The 20,613-nt window shown below is 46.4% G+C and overlaps 1 protein-coding gene across 1 annotated transcript in view; it reads left to right on the top strand.

Annotated features, from left to right (window-relative positions):
• The window catches only part of LOC132584078 (membrane primary amine oxidase-like), a 37,071-nt gene extending 17,635 nt beyond the window's left edge, over positions 1 to 19,436 (top strand). The window contains exons 3-4 of the mRNA XM_060255872.1: positions 15,206 to 15,335; positions 19,137 to 19,436. Coding sequence (XP_060111855.1) covers positions 15,206 to 15,335; positions 19,137 to 19,421 — 415 coding nt within the window. The 3' untranslated portion in view covers positions 19,422 to 19,436. The remainder of the gene's footprint in view (positions 1 to 15,205; positions 15,336 to 19,136) is intronic.
• The last annotated feature ends 1,177 nt before the right edge of the window (positions 19,437 to 20,613 follow it).

The following is a 20,613-nucleotide window of genomic DNA, read 5'->3' as shown; positions in this document are numbered from 1 at the left end:
TGATTCCCCACTCCTCCACTTGCGCCTGCTGGAATGGCCTTGGGTCAGCCATAGCTCTGGCAGAGGTTGTCCTTGAAAGGGCAGCTGCTGTGAGAGCCCTCTCCAGCCCCACCCACCTCACAGGGTGTCTGTTGTGGGGGAGGAAGGGAAAGGAGATTGTGAGCTGCTCTGAGACTCTTCGGAGTGGAGGGCGGGATATAAATCCAATATCTTCATCTACCTCACAGGGTGTCTGTTGTGGGGGGAGAAGATACAGGAGATTGTAAGCCGCTCTGAGTCTCTGATTCAGAGAGAAGGGCAGGGTATAAATCTGCAATTCTTCTTCTTCTTCTTCTTAGTGCAAGAAAAAAGTGTAGGGGGATGACTCAGATTCATTGTCACTTTAAATACCTGCTGTCAAGCCTCTCCATTTTCTTTCTAAATTGTTGCTCGAGGCCTTCTGTGATTTACTGGTTAGCTGGCTTGGCAATATGGCATACTATTGTTTATTGCCCTGGATGGTTCCTGTTGTGTCTGCTGTGGAATGTATTTATATCCCGCCCTGAGCCTGCTCCGGCGGGGAGGGCGGAATATAAATACGAAAAATAAATAAATAAATGTGAGATGTTACCCTCCCTGATTCTCAGAGTCCTTATCTGTTCGCAGGTCCCTGATAGAATGCTTTGTACTATAGAATTATTGTGTTATGTTAACCTGGTAACCTTTAGGTTCGAATCTTACCGCCATTTAGTAACAGTTTATGTTATCCTATATAGTGATTGTGTAGCTGGTATTTCCTCAGTCTTTTCACTGACCATGTCAGTGAAGTATCAACTGAATTCCAATAAAAGCATCTATTTGAAATAACAAAGTATCTCTTTCTTGGAATAATTGGGCCTTGACACCTGCATTATATTATTTTATATATTATATATAATATATAACATGTATAATATATTATTATAATATAATTTATTAAGAAGAAGATATTGGATTTATATCCCACTCTCCACTCTGAAGAGTCTCAGAGCGGCTCATAATCTCCTTTCCCTTCCTCCCCCACAACAGACACCCTGTGAGGTAGATGAAGATATTGGATTTATATCCCGCCCTCCACTCTGAAGAGTCTCATAGCGGCTCACAATCTCCTTTCCCTTCCTCCCCTACAACAGACACCCGGTGAGGTTGATGAAGATATTGGATTTATATCCCGCCCTCCACTCCAAAGAGTCTCAGAGCGGCTCACCATCTCCTTTCCCTTCCTCCCCCACAACAGACACCCTGTGAGGTAGATGAAGATATTGGATTTATATCCCGCCCTCCACTCCGAAGAGTCTCAGAGCAGCTCACAATCTCCTTTCCCTTCCTCCCCCACAACAGACACCCTGTGAGGTAGATGAAGATATTGGATTTATATCCCGCCCTCCAGTCCGAAGAGTCTCAGAGCGGCTCACCATCTCCTTTCCCTTCCTCCCCCACAACAGACACCCTGTGAGGTAGATGAAGATATTGGATTTATATCCCGCCCTCCACTCCGAAGAGTCTCAGAGCGGCTCACAATCTCCTTTCCCTTCCTCCCCCACAACAGACACCCTGTGAGGTAGATGAAGATATTGGATTTATATCCCGCCCTCCACTCCGAAGAGTCTCAGAGCGGCTCACAATCTCCTTTCCCTTCCTCCCCCACAACAGACACCCTGTGAGGTAGATGAAGATATTGGATTTATATCCCGCCCTCCACTCCAAAGAGTCTCAGAGCGGCTCACCATCTCCTTTCCCTTCCTCCCCCCCCACAACAGACACCCTGTGAGGTAGATGAAGATATTGGATTTATATCCCGCCCTCCACTCCGAAGAGTCTCAGAGCGGCTCACAATCTCCTTTCCCTTCCTCCCCCACAACAGACACCCTGTGAGGTAGATGAAGATATTGGATTTATATCCCGCCCTCCACTCCAAAGAGTCTCAGAGCGGCTCACAATCTCCTTTCCCTTCCTCCCCCACAACAGACACCCTGTGAGGTAGATGAAGATATTGGATTTATATCCCGCCCTCCACTCCAAAGAGTCTCAGAGCGGCTCACAATCTCCTTTCCCTTCCTCCCCCACAACAGACACCCTGTGAGGTGGGTGGGGCTGGAGAGGGCTCTCACAGCAGCTACCCTTTCAAGGACAGCTCTGCGAGAGCTATGGCTGACCCAAGGCCATTCCAGCAGGTGGAAGTGGAGGAGTGGGGAATCAAACCCAGTTCTCCCAGATAAGAGTCCGCGCACTTAACCACTACACCAGACTGGCTCTCCAACACCAAACTGGCTCTCCAACCACAAAATTATATTATTTTCTATTGGGTTGAAAGCTGACTGACTGGGAATTGAGGCAGGGCTGTAGCTCTGTGATGAAGCACCTGCTTTAAAAGAAGGTCCCAGGCTCAGTCCCCAGCTTCTCCGTTTGAAAGAATCTGATAGGTCCGTGGCTCCAAACCTTTTGGGCACCAGGGGCTGGTTTTGTGGAAGACAATTTTTCCATGGACTGGAAGAGGGGGGCTGGGGTTTTTGCCACCCCAGGCTGCCCCCCCACCCGTGCCCCTGGTGGGGGGATCTTTAAATGGGGGTGGGGAGACTGGGGCTGCTTCTGCTGCCACCCTGCTAGGCAGCCAGGTGGCAGAAGTGGCCAATCTGCCTCCCCCCCTATTTAAAGCCACCAATCAGCGAATTGGTGGGGGTCTATAAATGAGCGGTAGGCAAAGGTCATCTCCTGCCTGATCATATTAGTTGGCCGTGCTGGAGCTCTTCTCCATGCAAAGGCTGCTCCCTTGCCAGAGACAGTCCTGACTCAGCTGAGCTGTAAGAAACATTAAGGGAAGAGGTGCTGAAGGGGGAAGCGTTTTCTTTTCCTTAATTGCTGAGGAGATCTAGCTGAGAGTACTGTGTGTGTGAAGAGAGTGTTTGAGAGTGTGTGGTTGTTTGTAAATTGTTGCAGGGTGCTGGCTGTTTGAACAAGAGTGATTCTAGCTGTCTCTGTGGCCTGGTGTGATTGTGATTGGCTGTAATTTGCTTATGTGGGTGTACTTTGCATAGCTGCTGGCCCTGCCTTCTGCAGTGTAAGGCTTCTATTCTGCAGTGTAAGGCTTCCTTGCCAGAGATGCAAGCTCTTGGCCTGTGGCTCTTAGCCTGTGGACCTGGAACTGCTCAGATTACTCATGAAATATACTTAGAAAAGGCATCAGTGTCAGCAGACGGTGCCTTTCCAGTCACCTGCCTGGACTGTGCCACGTTTGTTTTCCTCCCAGAAGAAAGGATGGACTACACTTGCCAGTCAGGCTTTTGGAGGAGTAGATTCAGAGCCTGGAGGAGAGGATTACCACAAGGAAATCAAGGCACGAGAGCCTTGGGGGCTCAGCAGAGGCATGATAAAAACATTCAAAGAGAAGGAAAACTTGATCTACCTTTTGAGCCTCCACTCAGTTCTGTGGTACGTATCCAAAGATGTCGACGGCGACAACGCTCCAGTCCCCTAGAGCTCAAGAATAGATTTGAGGCACTTGAAATGGTGATGGAAACAAGGGTAAAAGAGGAACCACAAGGACCTGGAAGAGGGAGTGAAGAGGGCATGGGACAATGAGGAAGTGGAAGGAAATGGAAAGTGGTGGTTTTTTGGGAACTCTCTGCTCAGGGGTATGGAACATCATGTGTCCGGGCCTGATTCTCTTCTCCGAGAAATGTGTTGCTTGCCAGCAGCTAGGATTCAAGATATTACACATCGACTGCTGAAGCTGATCAGACCTAGTGATCAATACCTGTTTGTGATGGTCCATGTGGGAATGAATGACACAGCCACAAATACCATCGAGAGAATTAAGGAGGACTATGAAGCTCTTGGGGGGCAGTTGAAAGCACAGGGGGCACAGGTGGTCTTCTCAACTATCCTTCCCGTCAAAAGAAGAGGAAAGTAACGAGAGCAGACCATACTTGAAGTGAATTGTTGGCTGCAATAGCGGTGCCGGAGGGAGCACTTTGGATTCCGGGATCATGAAATAAGCTTTCTTAAAGAAGGACTACTAGCACATGATGGCTTTCACCTCTCAAGAAAATCTTTGGAAAGAACCTGGGGAACTTCATTTAGGAGAGCTTTAAACTGATGCCACAAGGAGAAGATGACGACCAACATGGGGATCATAATGTAGAACAATCACCAGGCAACCAACTGGGGAAGATAAGGTCAAACAAAGTCATCAGTATGAGGCTACAAGTGCCTATATACTAATGCCCAAAGTATGGATAATACGAAGGGTGAGCTTGAGCTTCTCTTAAAACAGGTTAAAACGGATAAAAGGAAGTACTTCTTCACCCAAAGGGTGATTAACATGTGGAATTCACTGCCACAGGAGGTGGCGGCGGCCACAAGCATAGCCACCTTCAAGAGGGGTTTAGATAAAAATATGGAACACAGGTCCATCAGTGGCTATTAGCCACAGTGTGAGTGTATATATAAAAAATTTTGCCACTGTGTGACACAGAGTGTTGGACTGGATGGGCCGTTGGCCTGATCCAACATGGCTTCTCTTATGTTCTTATGTGACACAGAATGTTGGACTGGATGGGCCATTGGCCTGATCCAACAGGGCTTCTCTTATGTTCTTATGTGACACAGAGTGTTGGACTGGATGGGCCGTTGGCCTGATCCAACATGGCTTCTCTTATGTTCTTATGTGACACAGAGTGTTGGACTGGATAGGCCATTGGCCTGATCCAACAGGGCTTCCCTTATGTTCTTATGTGACACAGAGTGTTGGACTAGATGGGCCACTGGCCTGATCCAACATGGCTTCTCTTATGTTCTTATGTGACACAGAGTGTTGGACTAGATGGGCCACTGGCCTGATCCAACATGGCTTCTCTTATGTTGTTATGTGACACAGAGTGTAGGACTGAATGGGCCACTGGCCTGATCCAACATGGCTTCTCTTATGTTCTTATGTGACACAGAGTGTTGGACTGGATGGGCCGTTGGCCTGATCCAACATGGCTTCTCTTATGTTCTTATGTGACACAGAGTGTTGGACTGGATGGGCCATTGGCCTGATCCAACATGGCTTCTCTTATGTTGTTATGTGACACAGAGTGTTGGACTGGAGGGGCCATTGGCCTGATCCAACATGGCTTCTCTTATGTTGTTATGTGACACAGAGTGTTGGACTGGAGGGGCCGTTGGCCTGATCCAACAGGGCTTCTCTTATGTTCTTCTGTGACACAGAGTGTTGGACTGGAGGGGCCATTGGCCTGATCCAACAGGGCTTCTCTTATGTGACACAGAGTGTTGGACTGAATGGGCCACTGGCCTGATCCAACATGGCTTCTCTTATGTTCTTATGTGACACAGAGTGTTGGACTGGATGGGCCGTTGGCCTGATCCAACATGGCTTCTCTTATGTTCTTGCAAACAGGGTGATGATATAGTAGGGATTACTGAGACTTGGTGGGATGATTCTCATGACTGGAATGTGGTAGTGGATGGGTACTAGTTCAAGAAAAACCGTAAGGGCAGAAGAGCAGGTGGAGTGGCGTTGTATGTGAGGAGGGGGCTTGATTGGGAGGGAAAGGAGAAGCTATGACAGAGGACAGGGAAAAAGCAGACAAGCTTAATGACTTTTTTGCCTTGGCATTCTCCCTGAAGAAGAATTCGAGCCTATCTAGAGCTGGTGGAAGACTTAACAGAATGCCTGAGAGGCTCATCGATATGGACAGAGAAATTGTGGAGAGGCACCTGGCTGCACTGGGCCGCACACTGTGCGCTCGAGAGTGCTTAAAGAATCTCCTAAAGAACTAGCGGAGCCTTTGTCCATCATCTTCAAGACCTCCTGAAGGACTGGGGATGTCCCACAAGACTGGAAGAGAGCAAACGTTATCCCAGTCTTTAAAAAGGGGAAGAAGGATGAACCGGGAAACTACAGGCCAGCCTGTATAATATAGTGGGTTCTAAGCATAGATGAGACGAGGCAGCAGTGATAAACAGCTCTTTATTATTAGGGTTTGTAGAATCTTTCGGGCTCAAGTGCCGTGTTCTGCTGGAGAAAGTTCTTCTTCCAGACGTTTTGTTCTCAGCTGCGGAGAACATCCTCAGTGGCGTTGCAGCCAGAGCAGGCGTTCTGACCTTCTTGGCTGCTGTGCATTGAGTGAGGCCAGGGCTGCTGGAGAGCTGCTATTTCTAGGCTGGAGGGGGTGTGGTGAGAGGGCAATTGGTTTGTGAATGTACCCATTGTTTGGGGCTTCCTGGAAGGGTAGTGATAAGGAAACTGGCTGTTGAATGTGACCATTGTTCTGTGTTGATTGCTGGGAGGGTTGGAAGGGGTGTGAAGATAAGGAAGATGGTTGTTGATTGTGCTGATTGTTCTCTGGAATGCGCTGGTTGTTCTGTGACCTTCTGCAATTTATAGTCTGTAGGGTGTTTTGCAGAGCTGGATACCAAGAATGGTGGAGGGAAATGCCTTCTTCCTTTCTGTTAAAGTTGTGTTGGTGTTTGTAAATCTCAATAGCTTCTCTGTTCAGGCGGGTGTGATAATGTGAGACCGTAGAAAGAACTTCAGTTCTTTCTAAGTGGATGACGTGGTCTCCTTCTTGAAGTGCATGTTCAGCGACAGCTGATTTTTCTGGCTGAAACAAGCGACAGTGTCTCTTGTGTTCGGTGAGGCGGGTGTTGATACTGCGTTGGGTAGCGCCAACATAGACTGCACCACAGGAGCAGGGTATTTTGTAGACTCCAGGGGTTGAAAGTGGATCTCTCATATCTTTGGCAGATAGAACACGGCACTTGAGCCCAAAAGATTCTACAAACCCTAATGATGATGCCAGCCGTGAAAACCTGAAATCTTTAATAGCTCTTTATTACATACAGCATGCTGAACTGGGCCAATAGGACCAATTATATACAACTCTGAGTTCCCGTGCAAGCACGTTGTTGGATCGTTCAAACCAGCAGGGGGCTGTGATTGGTGCAGGGCAGCAGGGAATTGGATCCTGCTGCCCATTGTTCCCGAGTCCCCAGGCTCCGTTCGTCTGGCTCCAATCAGCCCAGCAGGAACACCCATTGCAGTCTTCCTTCAGGTCCAGTACACAACAGTCTGACTTCTGTTGCCGAAAAGATATTTGAGTAGATTTTAAAGGGTAGATTTATAGCATCTGTGAGCATCTGAAGGATAACTTGGTGATTCAAGGAAGTCAGCATGGGTTTGTCTCCAGCAAGTCTTGCCAGACTAATCTGGTTTCCTTCTTTAATCAAGTAACGAGTTTACCGGATTGTGGGAGCTCTGTTGATGTGGTTCACCTGAATTTCGGTAAAGCTTTTGATAAGGTTCCCCATGACATTCTGATGGGCAAACTGGAAGACTGTGGACTGGACTACAGGACAGTTCAGTGGATAGGAAAATGGTTAGAGGACCGTACCCAAAGAGTGGTTGTCAATGGAGTTTCATCAGACTGGAGAGAGGTGTCCAGTGGGGTGCCGCAGGGCTCGATTTTGGGCCTGGTTCTTTTCAAAAATTGTATCTATGATCTGGGTGGAAGGACTGCTCATAACATTTGCTGATGATACCAACTTGGGAGGAGGTTAAAATTTAACAAGATCGGAATAATCTGGAGAAGTGGGTGGTTGTGAACAGGATGCAATTCAACAAGGATAAGTGCAAAGTCTTACATCTGGGCCACAAAAATGTGAAGCACAAATACTAGATGGAAGATGCACTTTTGGGAAGTAGTGTGTGCAAAAGAGATCTTGGAGTACTAGCGGACATTTAAACTAAAAATGAGCAGTAAGTGTGATGCTGTGGCAAAAAAGGCAAATTCAATCCTGGGCTGTATCAAAAGGGCTATAGCATCAAAATCACAGGTCATAGCTCTTGCTGTATACTGCTTTTGTCAGGCCACACCTGGAATACTGTGTGCAGTTCTGGAGGCCTCACTTCAAAAAAGATGTGGACAAAATTGGCCTGGAGGAAGAAGAAAGGCTGACGGGCTTGGGAATCTTCAGTCTGGAGAAAAGGAGATTGAGGGGGGACATGATGGCTCTCTTTAAATACTTGAAAGGCTGTTGTTTAGAGGAGAGCAAGGAGCTGTTCCATTTGACAGCCAACCAAAGCAATAGACTCAGATTACAAGCGGAAAAGTACTGGCTGGATATTAGGGGGGGGGGGGAAATTATGGTCAGAGTAGTTCAGAGGTGGAACCAGCTGCCTAGGAAGGTGGTGAGCTCCCCTTCATTGGCGGTCTTCAAAACGCAGCTGGATGATTATGTGTTGGAGATGCTTTAGGCTGATCCTGCATGAAGCAGGGGGTTGGACTAGATGGTCTGTATGGCCCCTTCCAACTCTTATAATTCTAAAACAGATGGTCTGCAAACTATATTTTTAAACTTTGGAAGCACCTATACAGAGTAGCTTCTTGTCACTACTGAGTAATCACAACAGCCATTCCTCATCTGATTATAGTGCCCTTAGTCCCCCCCCACCCATTGCTATTTTTAAAGGTGAGCTCTGCTTTCTTGTCATCAATCCCCTTTTGGGATCCAAACCCATGCCTTCCATCTACCCTATGTTTGCCTTTCCCAAGGAAACTATTGGGGGGGCTGACAAAACACCAGAATGAAAATTATTGTCAATTTGGAAGTTTTCTTCCAAGTCCAAAAATGTTTAATAGTATTTCCAAAAATGTCTAGTAGTATTTAGAACATAAAGATTTCTATGAATGGGTTCTGTTCAAGTCAGATCTTGATCCACCTACGTATCAATCTGTATTTTGGGTGCTGTAGCTATGGTTAGATGTGTGTGTTTTTGTGGTTACTTAAACATCTAGATGTTTACTTGAATGGGACAGAGTGGATCTTCCCCATGGCCTTTGATCTGTAGGTCCACAACACATCCCACCCCATGGGTGGATGTTTCTCCTTAGTCGGATTAAGCTTTGTATTCTTGTGAATGCTTCCTATACTTAAATCATGCTGAATCATTTCCCAATTATACACACACACACACACACACACACTGTGGGTAATAGCCACTGATGGACCGCTGCTCTATTTTTTTATCTAATCCCCTCTTGAAGCTGGTTGTGCTTGTAGCCGCCACCACTTCCTGTGGCAGTGAATTCCACATGTTAATCACCCTTTGGGTGAAGAAGTACTTCCTTTTATCTGTTTTAACCTGTCTGCTCAGCAATTTCATCGAATGCCCACGAGTTCTTGTATTGTGAGAAAGGGAGAAAAGTACTTCTTTCTCTACTTTCTCCATCCCATGCATTATCTTGTAAACCTCTATCATGTCACCCGCAGTCGACGTTTCTCCAAGCTAAAGAGCTGCAAGCGCTTTAACCTTTCTTTATAGGGAAAGTGCTCCAAACCTTTAATCATTCTAGTTGCCCTTTTCTGCACTTTTTCCAATGCTATGATATCCTTTTTGAGATGAGGCGACCAGAACTGCACACAGTACTCCAAATGAGACCGCACCATCGATTTATACAGGGGCATTATGATACTGGCTGATCTGTTTTCAATTCCCTTCCTAATAATTCCCAGCATGGCATTGGCTTTTTTTATTGCAATCGCACACTGTCTTGACATTTTCAGTGAGTTATCTACCACGACCCCAAGATCTCTCTCTTGGTCAGTCTCTGCCAGTTCACACCCCATCAACTTGTATTTGTAGCTGGGATTCTTGGCCCCAATGTGCATTACTTTGCACTTGGCCACATTGAACCTCATCTGAGAAAGCTATCTTGGAGGTCCTGGCCTTAAGTCTCCTGCCTAGCAGCCTAAATTTTTCCTCCAGGACCTCACCACTGCATTTCCCCACATCGTTGGTGCCAACATGCACCACGACCACTGGCTTCTCCCCAACACTGTCTATCAGCCTATCTACTACACGCGTAATGTCCTCTACCTTTGCATCAGGCAAGTCACCATGCAGAGTACGCAGTTTTGCCACCCAGCTGTCTACTTGCCTAAGGATCAAATCACCAACTACCAAGACCTCCCCCCTCCCTGCCCAGGGGTGGTTCCTTGGCGCGAAAGGATACCCACTCACCAACTGAAGAAAAGGTCCCTTCTGAGGGCGCATTCCCCTTATCCTCAGCACGGTGCCCTGTTCCCTCTCGACCCTCATGCTCCCTGGCTGCAACGGGGCTGCCATGTTCAGAGTGGGGCTCATCTAATATGTCCCCAAGAGTCTTCTCCGAGTGCCTAACTGTCTCTGCTTCTCCAGGTCAGTCACCTTGGCCTCAAGGGTATGAACTCGTTCCCTGAGGACCAGGAGCTCCTTGCATCAAGCACATACCCAAGACTTCTGTCCTGTGGGCAGATAGTCATACATGCGACGCTCAGTGCAAAACACAGGAAAGCCCCCACCCCCCTGTTGGCATTCTACCTTCATGATCGCTTTTTAAAAAAATACAGTCCCCTTTTAAATCCTGTTTTTTTATGTGGCTCCCCTTCTGGAGGATCTACTTACCTTATTGGGAACACAAGGAAAATAGGGATCTGGATTCCTGGTCCTTACAGAGCCCCCAGGCTGGCAAGGCACAGCTTAGTAATGCAAAGATGGTGGGGAACACAGCCACTCCTAATCAATCAGCAACAATCACCTTCAGCCCACTCAAACCAAACAGACAGCAGTTCCCCAGCAACCACAAACTCAGAATTTCCAGCAGTCACACAAACTCAGAAATTCTCAGCAACTTCCCCAGCTGCTTAGAAAGCCAAACCTCACCCTTATAGCACTTATTCTCTGCTCTCTCTCTCAGAGCTCTCTGAAATGTGCTCAGCATCTGGCAAGGCGCAGCTTAATAATGCAAAGGGGGTGGGGAACACAGCCACTCCTAATCAATCAGCAACAATCACCATAAGAGTAGAAATATTTTTGTTTAGAAATTAACAATTGGAATGAAAGTGGAAATGTAAAAACCTTGTAGGGGGATTGGTTGGTTGAGGTCTTTTGCAAAGCTGTATTCAGGGTGGGAAATTTTTTAAAAAAACCTTTCCTGTTTTCAAGGGAGCATCTTGGGAGTTGGTCAAGCGTGCCAATGCGTTACCCAAACAGGCAGTCTTCTATTTAACTGGGGAAAATAACTTAAGGAGACAGAGCAACCGGGATTCTCCACCTATGTATATAGGGATATTCCTTTAAGAGAATTATCAAATAAAACCAGGCTGATGTTCATCGTTTTCTATTAAAAAGGATAACACACACAAACAAACACACAACGTGCAAGCTACCTTAGAGGAAATCAGGGATGAGATGGGGAAAGCAATGTTGTGAAAGGCAATATTACCAGTCTTGAAGAGTGAGGTCCATGGAAGCAGCAGCAAAATGACTAGTGTTTCACAGATAGAAAAGACCCATGCAGATTTTGGGGTGCATACTGCTCCCAGAACATCCTATATCTGGATGCCAGATATAGGGTAAAATGATCCCTGGAGCAAGAATAATAACTTTTCACCCCCAAAACAAAGACCTACATGGTCTGGGACCGGCATACCTTGTGGGACTGCCTCTTGTGCTGTATCCCCAGAGAGCCTTGCACTCAGAATCCCTAGCCCAAAGAATCCGGCTATCCTTCTCAGCCCTGGTTCCTGCCTGGTGACATCCATCCCTTGTGGGACTTGAGGGCTTGCAAAACAGAGATGTTTCACCAGGCCTATGATCAAGGATAGCAATAGATTATCATCATATCTGGCTCTGATCTGCCCATTCCATAAGAGGAGTTGGTAATTTATTGACACCAACAGAATATTTTTAAGATTTAATTTAAATCAGTTTTAAATTAATTTTACATTTGGTTGTGAAACTGTGTTTTTAACAATGTTGTACACCACCCTGAGCCCTCTGGGAGAGGGTGGTATAGAAATACCTGGAGAGGAGGCAGCTGAGAGGTGATATTATCACCATCTTCAAGTATTTGAAGGGCCGTCACATAGAGGACAGCCTTCTGTGACCCTAGAAGGTAGGATCAGAACCAATGGGTTGAAGTGACATCAAAACAGTTTCCTGCCCAACATTAGGAAGAACCTCCTGACAGTCAGTGGAATGGTTCCTCAGTGGAAAGGGCTTTCTCGGGAGGTGGTGGGCTCTCCTTCCCTGGAGGCTTTTAAACAGAGGCTAGATAGCCATCTGACAGCAATGAGGATCCTGTGAATTTAGAGGGAGGTATTTCTGAATTTGCTGAGTTGTGCAGATGAACCTGGGGTCCCTTCCAACTCTATGATTCTGTGAAATACAAAAATAAATAAACATGATGGGTTTTGTGGAGTTGAGAGAACTTTAATAGATTTACCTGAGAAATCTATAGGTGCTTGATGAAGAGAAGAAGAGGAGATTAGATTTATACCCCGCCCTTCACTCAAAGCAGCTTACAAACTCCTTTCTTTTTGCCTCCCCACAACAGACATCCTTGTGAGAAAGGTGGAGCTGAGCGAGCTCTGAGAGAACTGTTCTTGAGAAAACAGCCCTAAGAGAACTTGTGACTGACTTAAGGTCACACCAGCATCTGCAGGTGCAGGAATGGGGAATCAAACCCAGTTCTCCCAGATTAGAGACTTCATTCTAACCACTACATGAAACCCTACCTTATAATTATTATGCTTGATGACCCTTCAAATACCGGATGGGGAAAACTACCAGGTTTTGTGAATAATGTTAAGAGTTGCTTAATTAGAGTAAATGGCTGGGTGTGGATGAGTTTAATTCAGGGTGAGGGGATAGTTTTCTTGGGTGACTCATTGTCCTAAGTAATATAACTCTCTAGGGTAGGTGGGAGCTTCAAACGCAGACCTTTTGTTGGGGAGGCTCTTTGCAGGTAATATCCATTTGAATAAAGCCCATTGTTAGAGAAGCTCCTTGCATCTACACTCAGAGTGGCTGCCCTTGCTGAACCAGCTGGTCAGGTAATATGCATTTGAATAAAGCCCACTGTTAGAGCCCTTCGCACCATCCTCAACATCCACTGGAGTGAATTTGTGACCAACACTGAAGTCCTCAAGCGGGCAGAGGTTACCAGCATCGAGGCACTGCTGTTGAAGACGCAGCTGCGCTGGGCGGGGCATATTTCTAGGATGGAAAACCACCGCCTTCCCAAGATTGCCCTGTATGGCGAACTCTCCACCGGCCATCGAAATAGAGGGGCACCAAAGAAGAGGTACAAGGACTCCTTGAAGAAATCCCTTAGCACCTGTCACATCAACCATCACCAGTGGTCTGACCTAGCCTCAGATCGCAAAGCATGGAGGCACACCATCCACCAGGCTGTCTCTTCCTTTGAGAACACACGCATAGCTGGTCTTGAGGACAAAAGGAGATTGAGGAAGAATCGCACTGCTACAGGACCAACCCTAAATCAGACTTTTCCCTGCAGCCGCTGTGGCCGGACCTGCCTGTCCCGCATTGGTCTTGTCAGCCACCAGCGAGCCTGCAGCAGACGTGGACTATTGCACCCTTCTTAAATCTTCGTTCGCGAAGCCAAGCCGAGAGAGAGAGACTGTTAGAGAGGCTCCTTGCAGCTACACTCAGAGTGGCTGCCCTTGCTGAACCAGCTGGTCAGGTAATATGCATTTGAATAAAGCCCATTGTTAGAGAGGCTCCTTGCAGCTACACTCAGAGCAGCTGTCCTTGCTGAGCCAGCCAATAAGATAATATCCATCTGAATGAAGCCCATGCAGATGAGAACCTGTTTTTCTTTTGGGTTGCTTATTGCTGGAGGTGTGTTTCTGTGTATATAGGTGGTTTCTGTGTATATAGTTGCGGCTAGCTACATGTGTTTTCAGCTAATAAAATAAATAAAAAAATAAAAGAGCTATGCTGGAATCACTATAGCGAATGGCCCACTACTTTTCAGGTAGGAAGGTCATTAGCTGTCCAGCCGTTCTTTCCCACATACTTATAAGTTAAATGTCCAAACTTGTTCCTGGCTGACATCCATTTTGTGTCATTTTGGGAAATGCTGTTGTGATGGACTCAGGCCTGGAAGCTGGGGGACAGCCTTGCAACGATTGGCTGGGCCGCAGCTATGGTAACAGAAATGTAGCAAACTGAGAGACACTTGGAGGGAAGTAAAATGCCTGAGAGTTGAGCTTCAGAACTGGAACAGTTCAGTCCAGTCTGGGAACTGTGGAGATCAGTCTGAGAACTGAGGAGTTCAGTCAGAGAACTGAAGCTGATGAGTTGTGAAAGCAACTGGAAAGGAGCTGAGACAGCCTGTAGGCTGAGTTCCTTGGGAGACAGAACAGTTTCTGTCTGTGAGAGAGTTATTGGGCAGAAGGGGGCAAAACCAGGCACTTTCTGTGAGGAGAAACTCTCTGAGGAGATCTGTTAGCACATCAGGGCAGTCTCTTGGTCTAAATAAGAACACTCTAACACACAAATATTGGCACTGGATTCTTGTGGCTAGGAAAGATTCTCAAAAGTCAGACAAGGAATCTAGCTGGGTGGGACACACAGGATTGAGGAGCTGGTTAGAGTACTCAAAAAGGTTGAATCCTGAATGCTAGTGAGGGGATATTGAACTGGCACAAGTCAAGAGTCCTCATTGTGAGTGGAAAAGTGTGTGGACTTTTATTATCTTTACGATTTATGAAGTCCAAGGTTAGGGCTATTCCAGGTTTGCCTACTGTCCCCAGTGCCAAGTTGGCACTGCCTGCCTGTTCAAAGTATTTTTTCTTATATATTCTTAAGCCTGCCTGTATATATATTTCAAAGTGTTTTTATATCTTCTGTCTGGTGTTGTATTTTAAGCTATCTCAGCCTGACATATCTCTGGTGATCAGAGATGGTTTATTTTGAATTGCCTGCCAACTGATTTGCCTTTAAATAGCCTAATCAATATTATTTTATCCCTCTCCTTTACCCTTTGTAAACCATTAAATATGCTTTTGTGGTTTTGAACTTTAAAACATCTGGTGGCTAATCTTTATATATTTCTGACAGGATTTCTGTGAATGTGCCTGAGGTATTGAGGGAAGGTGACCGAGGGGGGGATTTATAGTGGTCACCCTCCCAAGCTGATCCTCACCAGTTCCTCACAGCAGTGTATTGCATTTATGATATATGAGATGATATTGTAGGAAGGGTGTTTATGATTTTCTATCTATAAACTGCCCCTCAGTGAGTGGAATGGTCTGACTGCTAAAAAGTGGCCCTTCTGCCATGGAAAGTGGTGATCCCACTCAGCAATGCTTCTCTCACTCTGCTTTTAAGGTACAAGCTGGCTGTCACGAAGCGGAAAGAGGAAGAACCATTCAGTACCAGTGTCTACAACCAGAATGACCCCTGGACACCTTCTGTTGCCTTTGAGGACTTCATAAACAATGAGACCATTACCAATGAGGTGAGCTCTATAGGATGCAAGCAAATCTTATGAGACCAGTCAACTGAATTCCATACACACATGATCTTCTTCATGGTCTCTGTGCTTCACACTCATGGGATGAAGCGCCAGCACCGATCCCTGATCGGTAATACAAAAGTCCGGGATTTTTCGCTGCCCGACCCCAGTAGTCATGCACAACAGCCCCAGTGCACATGCCCACCCGGTGGGTGCGAGTATCCCGCCAGTTCCTTCTTTACCGCCGCGTCGGATAGACACGTTTCATCGTCACTCTGGTCGGTAGTTACTTACCTTTTTCTTCTCTGGGTTTCTCTCGTTTTTTTCTTCGTTCTTCTTTTCCTTGTTATAAAAAAAGAGAGAGAGAGAGACTTTAGTTAGTTGTTACAACCCTTCAGGGTTCCCTCCCCCTTCTCCCATCACTCCTTGTCTATGGAAAAGCGTTGGGGGTTTTTCAAATGGTGCCTGAAATGCAGGAGCAAAATTCCTTCTCCAGACGGACACTCTCTTTGTTTGCTGTGCCTTGGGGAAGGTCACCGGGTGGAATCCTGTCATCACTGCTCGAAATTCTCTAAGCAGATGAGAAAGAACCAAGCTGCAAGGCTTTTGGCGGAGCTGTTGAAATCGGCTATTGCACTGCAGATGTCGACATCGGCATTGACCAATGCTTTGATGGCTGGCCCGGCATCGACATCAGTTCCAGCCTCGTTATTGAGCCAACCGACTCAACTGCTCCAGGGAACCGACCGCCCCACAAGCGTGCGGGCTTGGCATCCCAGTCCAAACCATCAACCCTGGCCAGGAAGGCCAATGGGGTATAGGACTCTCACTCCACTGAGCCCAGGAAGCATAAGGATAAGAAGAGGCGCCAAGATTGGCAGACCCCTTCTCTGCCACCGAAGGACCCGGTGATCATTTCGGGGGAGCCTCCGGAAAAAATCCTTGCTTCACCGATTCAACCGAAGAGCCCCTTGGGTCTGATGGATGTTCTGCATACCTCCCTTTCCAGCTCTGATCAGGAGGTTGACCCTACAGAGCAGTCGGCTGATTCGAAGGAGGGCGATCCTAGTTTGGCATCGGACTTTGAAGTCTCGCAGCCGAGGGACCGCTCAACACCGAAAAAGCTGCTGATGCTCCAGCCTGAGAGGTTCGTGGAGACTTTGGATCCTTTTCGGCATCTGCATCCTCTACTCAACTCGTATCCACGACCGTGGGCTTATCCCTTCGGGGACTACCCTTACCATTCACCTTATCCCTGGTACCCTTCTCAGAACCCAGACTGGGATCAACGTTCAGAGGCCTTGCACCACTCCAGAGTCTCAGCACATTCACCACCTGATCGCCGAGGTTCATCAATGCGGACTTCGATCCCGAAGTTGGTCAGGAAGCCGGCACGTTCCAGTGGTCCAGATGTCGAGCAAACTTCCTTGACTAGGATTACCGTAGACGCCCCAGGCTTACCATCTGCAGAGAGCGCTTCTTCCCTCCTTCGAATCAGCCAACTGCTCTGTAGGGTCAACCTCCCAATCAGAACCGGAAAGGGAGGTATGCAGAACATCTATCAGACCATCCATCTGTGGAGAGAGCTCCAATGAAGATGAGGAGGAGCAGTCGGGCCATCAGCAGGAAGAGTCTTCACCAGAATCCAGGATAGCTGAGGATCTTCCAATCTCTCCTTCCGAGGATTTGAAATCCTATGGGGAGCTATTAAAAGAATAGCGAACTCCTTGTCTTTGCCAGTGGTCCAGCCTCAACCGGTCATTGACGATACAGTCTTTGACATTATGCAGAAGGACACCTCCACAGCCGTAGCCTTTCCCATTACTAAGGTTATCTTGCAAGCCATTAAGGATCCTTGGTCCAAGCCTGCCTCAACACCTATCTCTTCCAAATGTATGGATCATATGTACAGGATCCAGGAACAGGGTGCAGAGTTTCTTTTCAATCATCCACGCCCCAACTCCGTGGTGGTGTCGTCCAAGGCCAAGAAGACCCACGCCTCGCCTCCAGATAAAGAGGGGAAGAGGATTGAAACTTTTGGCAGGCGCTTTTATTCTGCGGGCACACTTGGGATAAAGATTTCTAATTATTCTGCCTGCGGGGCAAGATATCACTATTCCTTTTGGGAGCAATGCTCACCGCTGTTAGGTGCTTTGCCTGAGGATAAGTGTAACCAGGCAAAAAGGGATGCTCTTGGCAAAACAACAGCTGCAGGCCTTTAAGCACATGGTGGACACTACAGCCAAGGCACTTACCTCGGCCTTTATGTTGCGTCGTCACTCATGGCTTCGTTCCACCGCCCTCCAGTTAGACACCAGATCCTGGGTTGAGGATCTCCCCTTTGAAGGTGAGGGTCTATTCAACTCCACTACGGATGCAGTCCTACAAGAAATGGACAAGAGTATTAAGACGTCATGTAATCTGGGAGTATCTTCATCTTCCTCTCGCCCTGGCAAGCCACGTCCATGGTCCAAGCAATGGTCTAAGAAGCCCTACCACACCAAATCCCCTGAGAGTTCATGGAAGTTGCGCATGGGCCAGCATGAGGCTAAGAGTTCCTTCGCTGCAGGAGGAAAAGCCAAGTTTTCTTCTTTCTCCTCTCAAATGGGAAAGTCAAAGACTAGCAGGAATCCCAAGCAGGGACTTTGGCACCCTCCCTTCTTCCCCCCCCTTCCTCCGGACCCACCAGTCTCCGTAGATTTCTGCAAGCATGGCGGCAGATCCCCACCGACGAGTGGGTCTTCTGGGGCCACTCGTACCATTCCAAAGGGCAAACCTGGCAACAGACAATCCATGAACAACTTACCTGCCACATTTTTAAAGTAACTTTTTATTTTTAACATTTCTCAAAATAAACATTACAAGCCACTGTATAAACATTATAAACATCACAAACATTATAAACATTGTAAACTTTTTAAATGTTGTAAAAGAGCAGAAAATACATAACACTATTTATGACATAATAATGCCATTATTATTATTATTATTATTATTGCATTTATTATGTGCCCCCTCTGCCACTATGTATTGGACTTCAGTGACTCCTCTCCCCCCACCCTGGAGACATGTCTTTGCCCTGCAAGGGGAAACCCATACCACTGCTGTTTTTCTCTGTCTGGTGGCAATTAGTAGGTCTGCTGTAGTGAGCTGATGCTGGAGGAAAGTCTAAAATCCCCTCCCCATTGAACAACCCCAAGTCCAAATCAAGAGCCCCCCAGAGCTGCTATTAATGCAGGAAACCCTTCTGTGGTTTCGTCACTGCTGCGTCTCGTTATTGGAGGAAGAGGAGGAGGAGAAAGAGGAGGAGATGGAGACATTTATACCCCACTGTTCACTTGGAGTCTCAGAGAAGCTTACAGTCTCCTTCCTTCCTCTCCTCACAACAGGGACCTTTTGCTGTAGGTGGGCTGAGAGAGCTTGAAGAGAACTGTGACTGGCCCAAAGTCACACAGCAGGCTTCATGTGGAGGAGGAGTGGGGAATCAAACGCAGATCATGAGATTAGACTCCATTGCTGTTAACCACAACACCATGCTGGCTGCTGGATATTATTTATAAAGTTGCTTTTAAGTCCCAAGTGGTCTTTTGGTTTGTTTTATGGATGACTTTAATGCGTATACTTTTTTCCTGGTGGTTGTTTTTTATGATTATATTGTATTATTTTTATAATGTAGTACCTTGTGCAGGTCTCTGGAGATCCACACGCAAAATTTCAAAAGTTAAACTTACCGCTGCTTTGCTTCTTAGCAGATCTTCTGATAAATAACCAAATTATGCTAACCTTTATCTCTCCCCTGCTCAGGACCTGGTCGCCTGGATCAACGTTGGCTTCCTGCATATTCCACATGCAGAGGACATCCCCAACACAGTGACTGTTGGGAATGCAGTCGGGTTCATGCTGAGGCCCTACAACTATTTTGATGAAGATCCTTCTATCTATTCTCCTGATGGTGTTTTCTTCACTAGCAAGCAGGATCCCACCTCCTGTGTTGTCAACCATATAGCCTGCCTGGCAAAACTAGCTACCTGTTTGCCAAACTTTCCACCTTTCAGTTATGAGGGTTTTCAAAATCTGACAGAGCTGTGAACACTTCTGGACTTTTTTGGGGGGTGGGGGTGGCTGTGAGGAAACAACTCAGCATGAAATCTGCACGTAATAAAGGCAGTTAGTGCTGAGTTCTGTCCACCCAATACCTCTAAACACAAATATTAACCTTTGCTTGTTTGTTTTGTATATATTGTAGTGTTTTCTCTGGGCTCAGATGTGTAAGAGATTGCTTAATTGCCGTCTGCCTTCCCCTTAGCCTGCTTCTGCAAAATGTTCTGAAGCCATTTTCCTTCTGAAGGTATTAACAGGTGTATCCACACTGTAGGCAAATTAGTTGAAATAGTTTCAATTCAATGGGTGACCTCAAAGTAGCTGTTTTTACTGCAAAGGAACTTCAAGAACAGAATAGAGAGGGAAATTGCTGAATTACAAATTATTATGAAACTTGGAGCAAACACCTCATCGGGACTGAACAGGGATATTGGGTTTTTAAAATCTTATTACATATGGTAAACCTATTCTCACCAAGTATAGCTGCATAACCACAATATTCCAATGTATTTCTCTTTTAGAATAGTGTATCAGAATAATGTTTTTTGTATTGACATACTCAAATAAGGGATATTGGCTGTTTATCTCGTTACATAAGCTAAACCTATTTTCACTATATTTTAATGTATTCTTTTTTTCTTATGACAAACCAGAATGATGTTTATAATGAATGTTACATTTTAAAAAGTAAATTAGACGGACAAGAACATTTCTAAGAAAAAAAACGTGTCCTTCGTTTAATCCTACTTGCTCGCAATAGGGCAATTAACAGACAGCTTCTATTGCCTTTTATTGGTTTCCTGTGCAAATGCTATCCAAGACCAAATGTTCTTTCAGTTTGTCAATTACACTATTTTGCCGTTGGATTTTAACTTTGTGCCATTTTGCATTCTAAACCACTGCCCACAAGCTATATATAGCTCTGCTCACTGTACCTCATTCCTTGTCTGAAGAAGTATGCATGCATAGGAAAGCTTACATTCTGAATAAAGGTGCTGCTGGACTCCTACTTTGTTCAAGAAGTTCTTAACAGAGTTCTTGGCAATTCTTGGAGCTACCTGGAAGTGACAGGCAGTAACTCGAGGAACTGCATCCAAGGGTTCTAAAAGAGCTTGTGAATGTAATTCCTGAGCCTCTGGCTATTATTTTTGAGAATTCTTGGAGAACAAGAGAGGTGCCG

The sequence above is a fragment of the Heteronotia binoei genome, chromosome 15 (assembly GCF_032191835.1).
Source record: "Heteronotia binoei isolate CCM8104 ecotype False Entrance Well chromosome 15, APGP_CSIRO_Hbin_v1, whole genome shotgun sequence".
Lineage (NCBI taxonomy): Eukaryota > Metazoa > Chordata > Lepidosauria > Squamata > Gekkonidae > Heteronotia > Heteronotia binoei.
The sequence above is the reverse complement of the archived record's forward strand: the minus strand, read 5'-3'. Positions and strand labels throughout refer to the sequence as shown.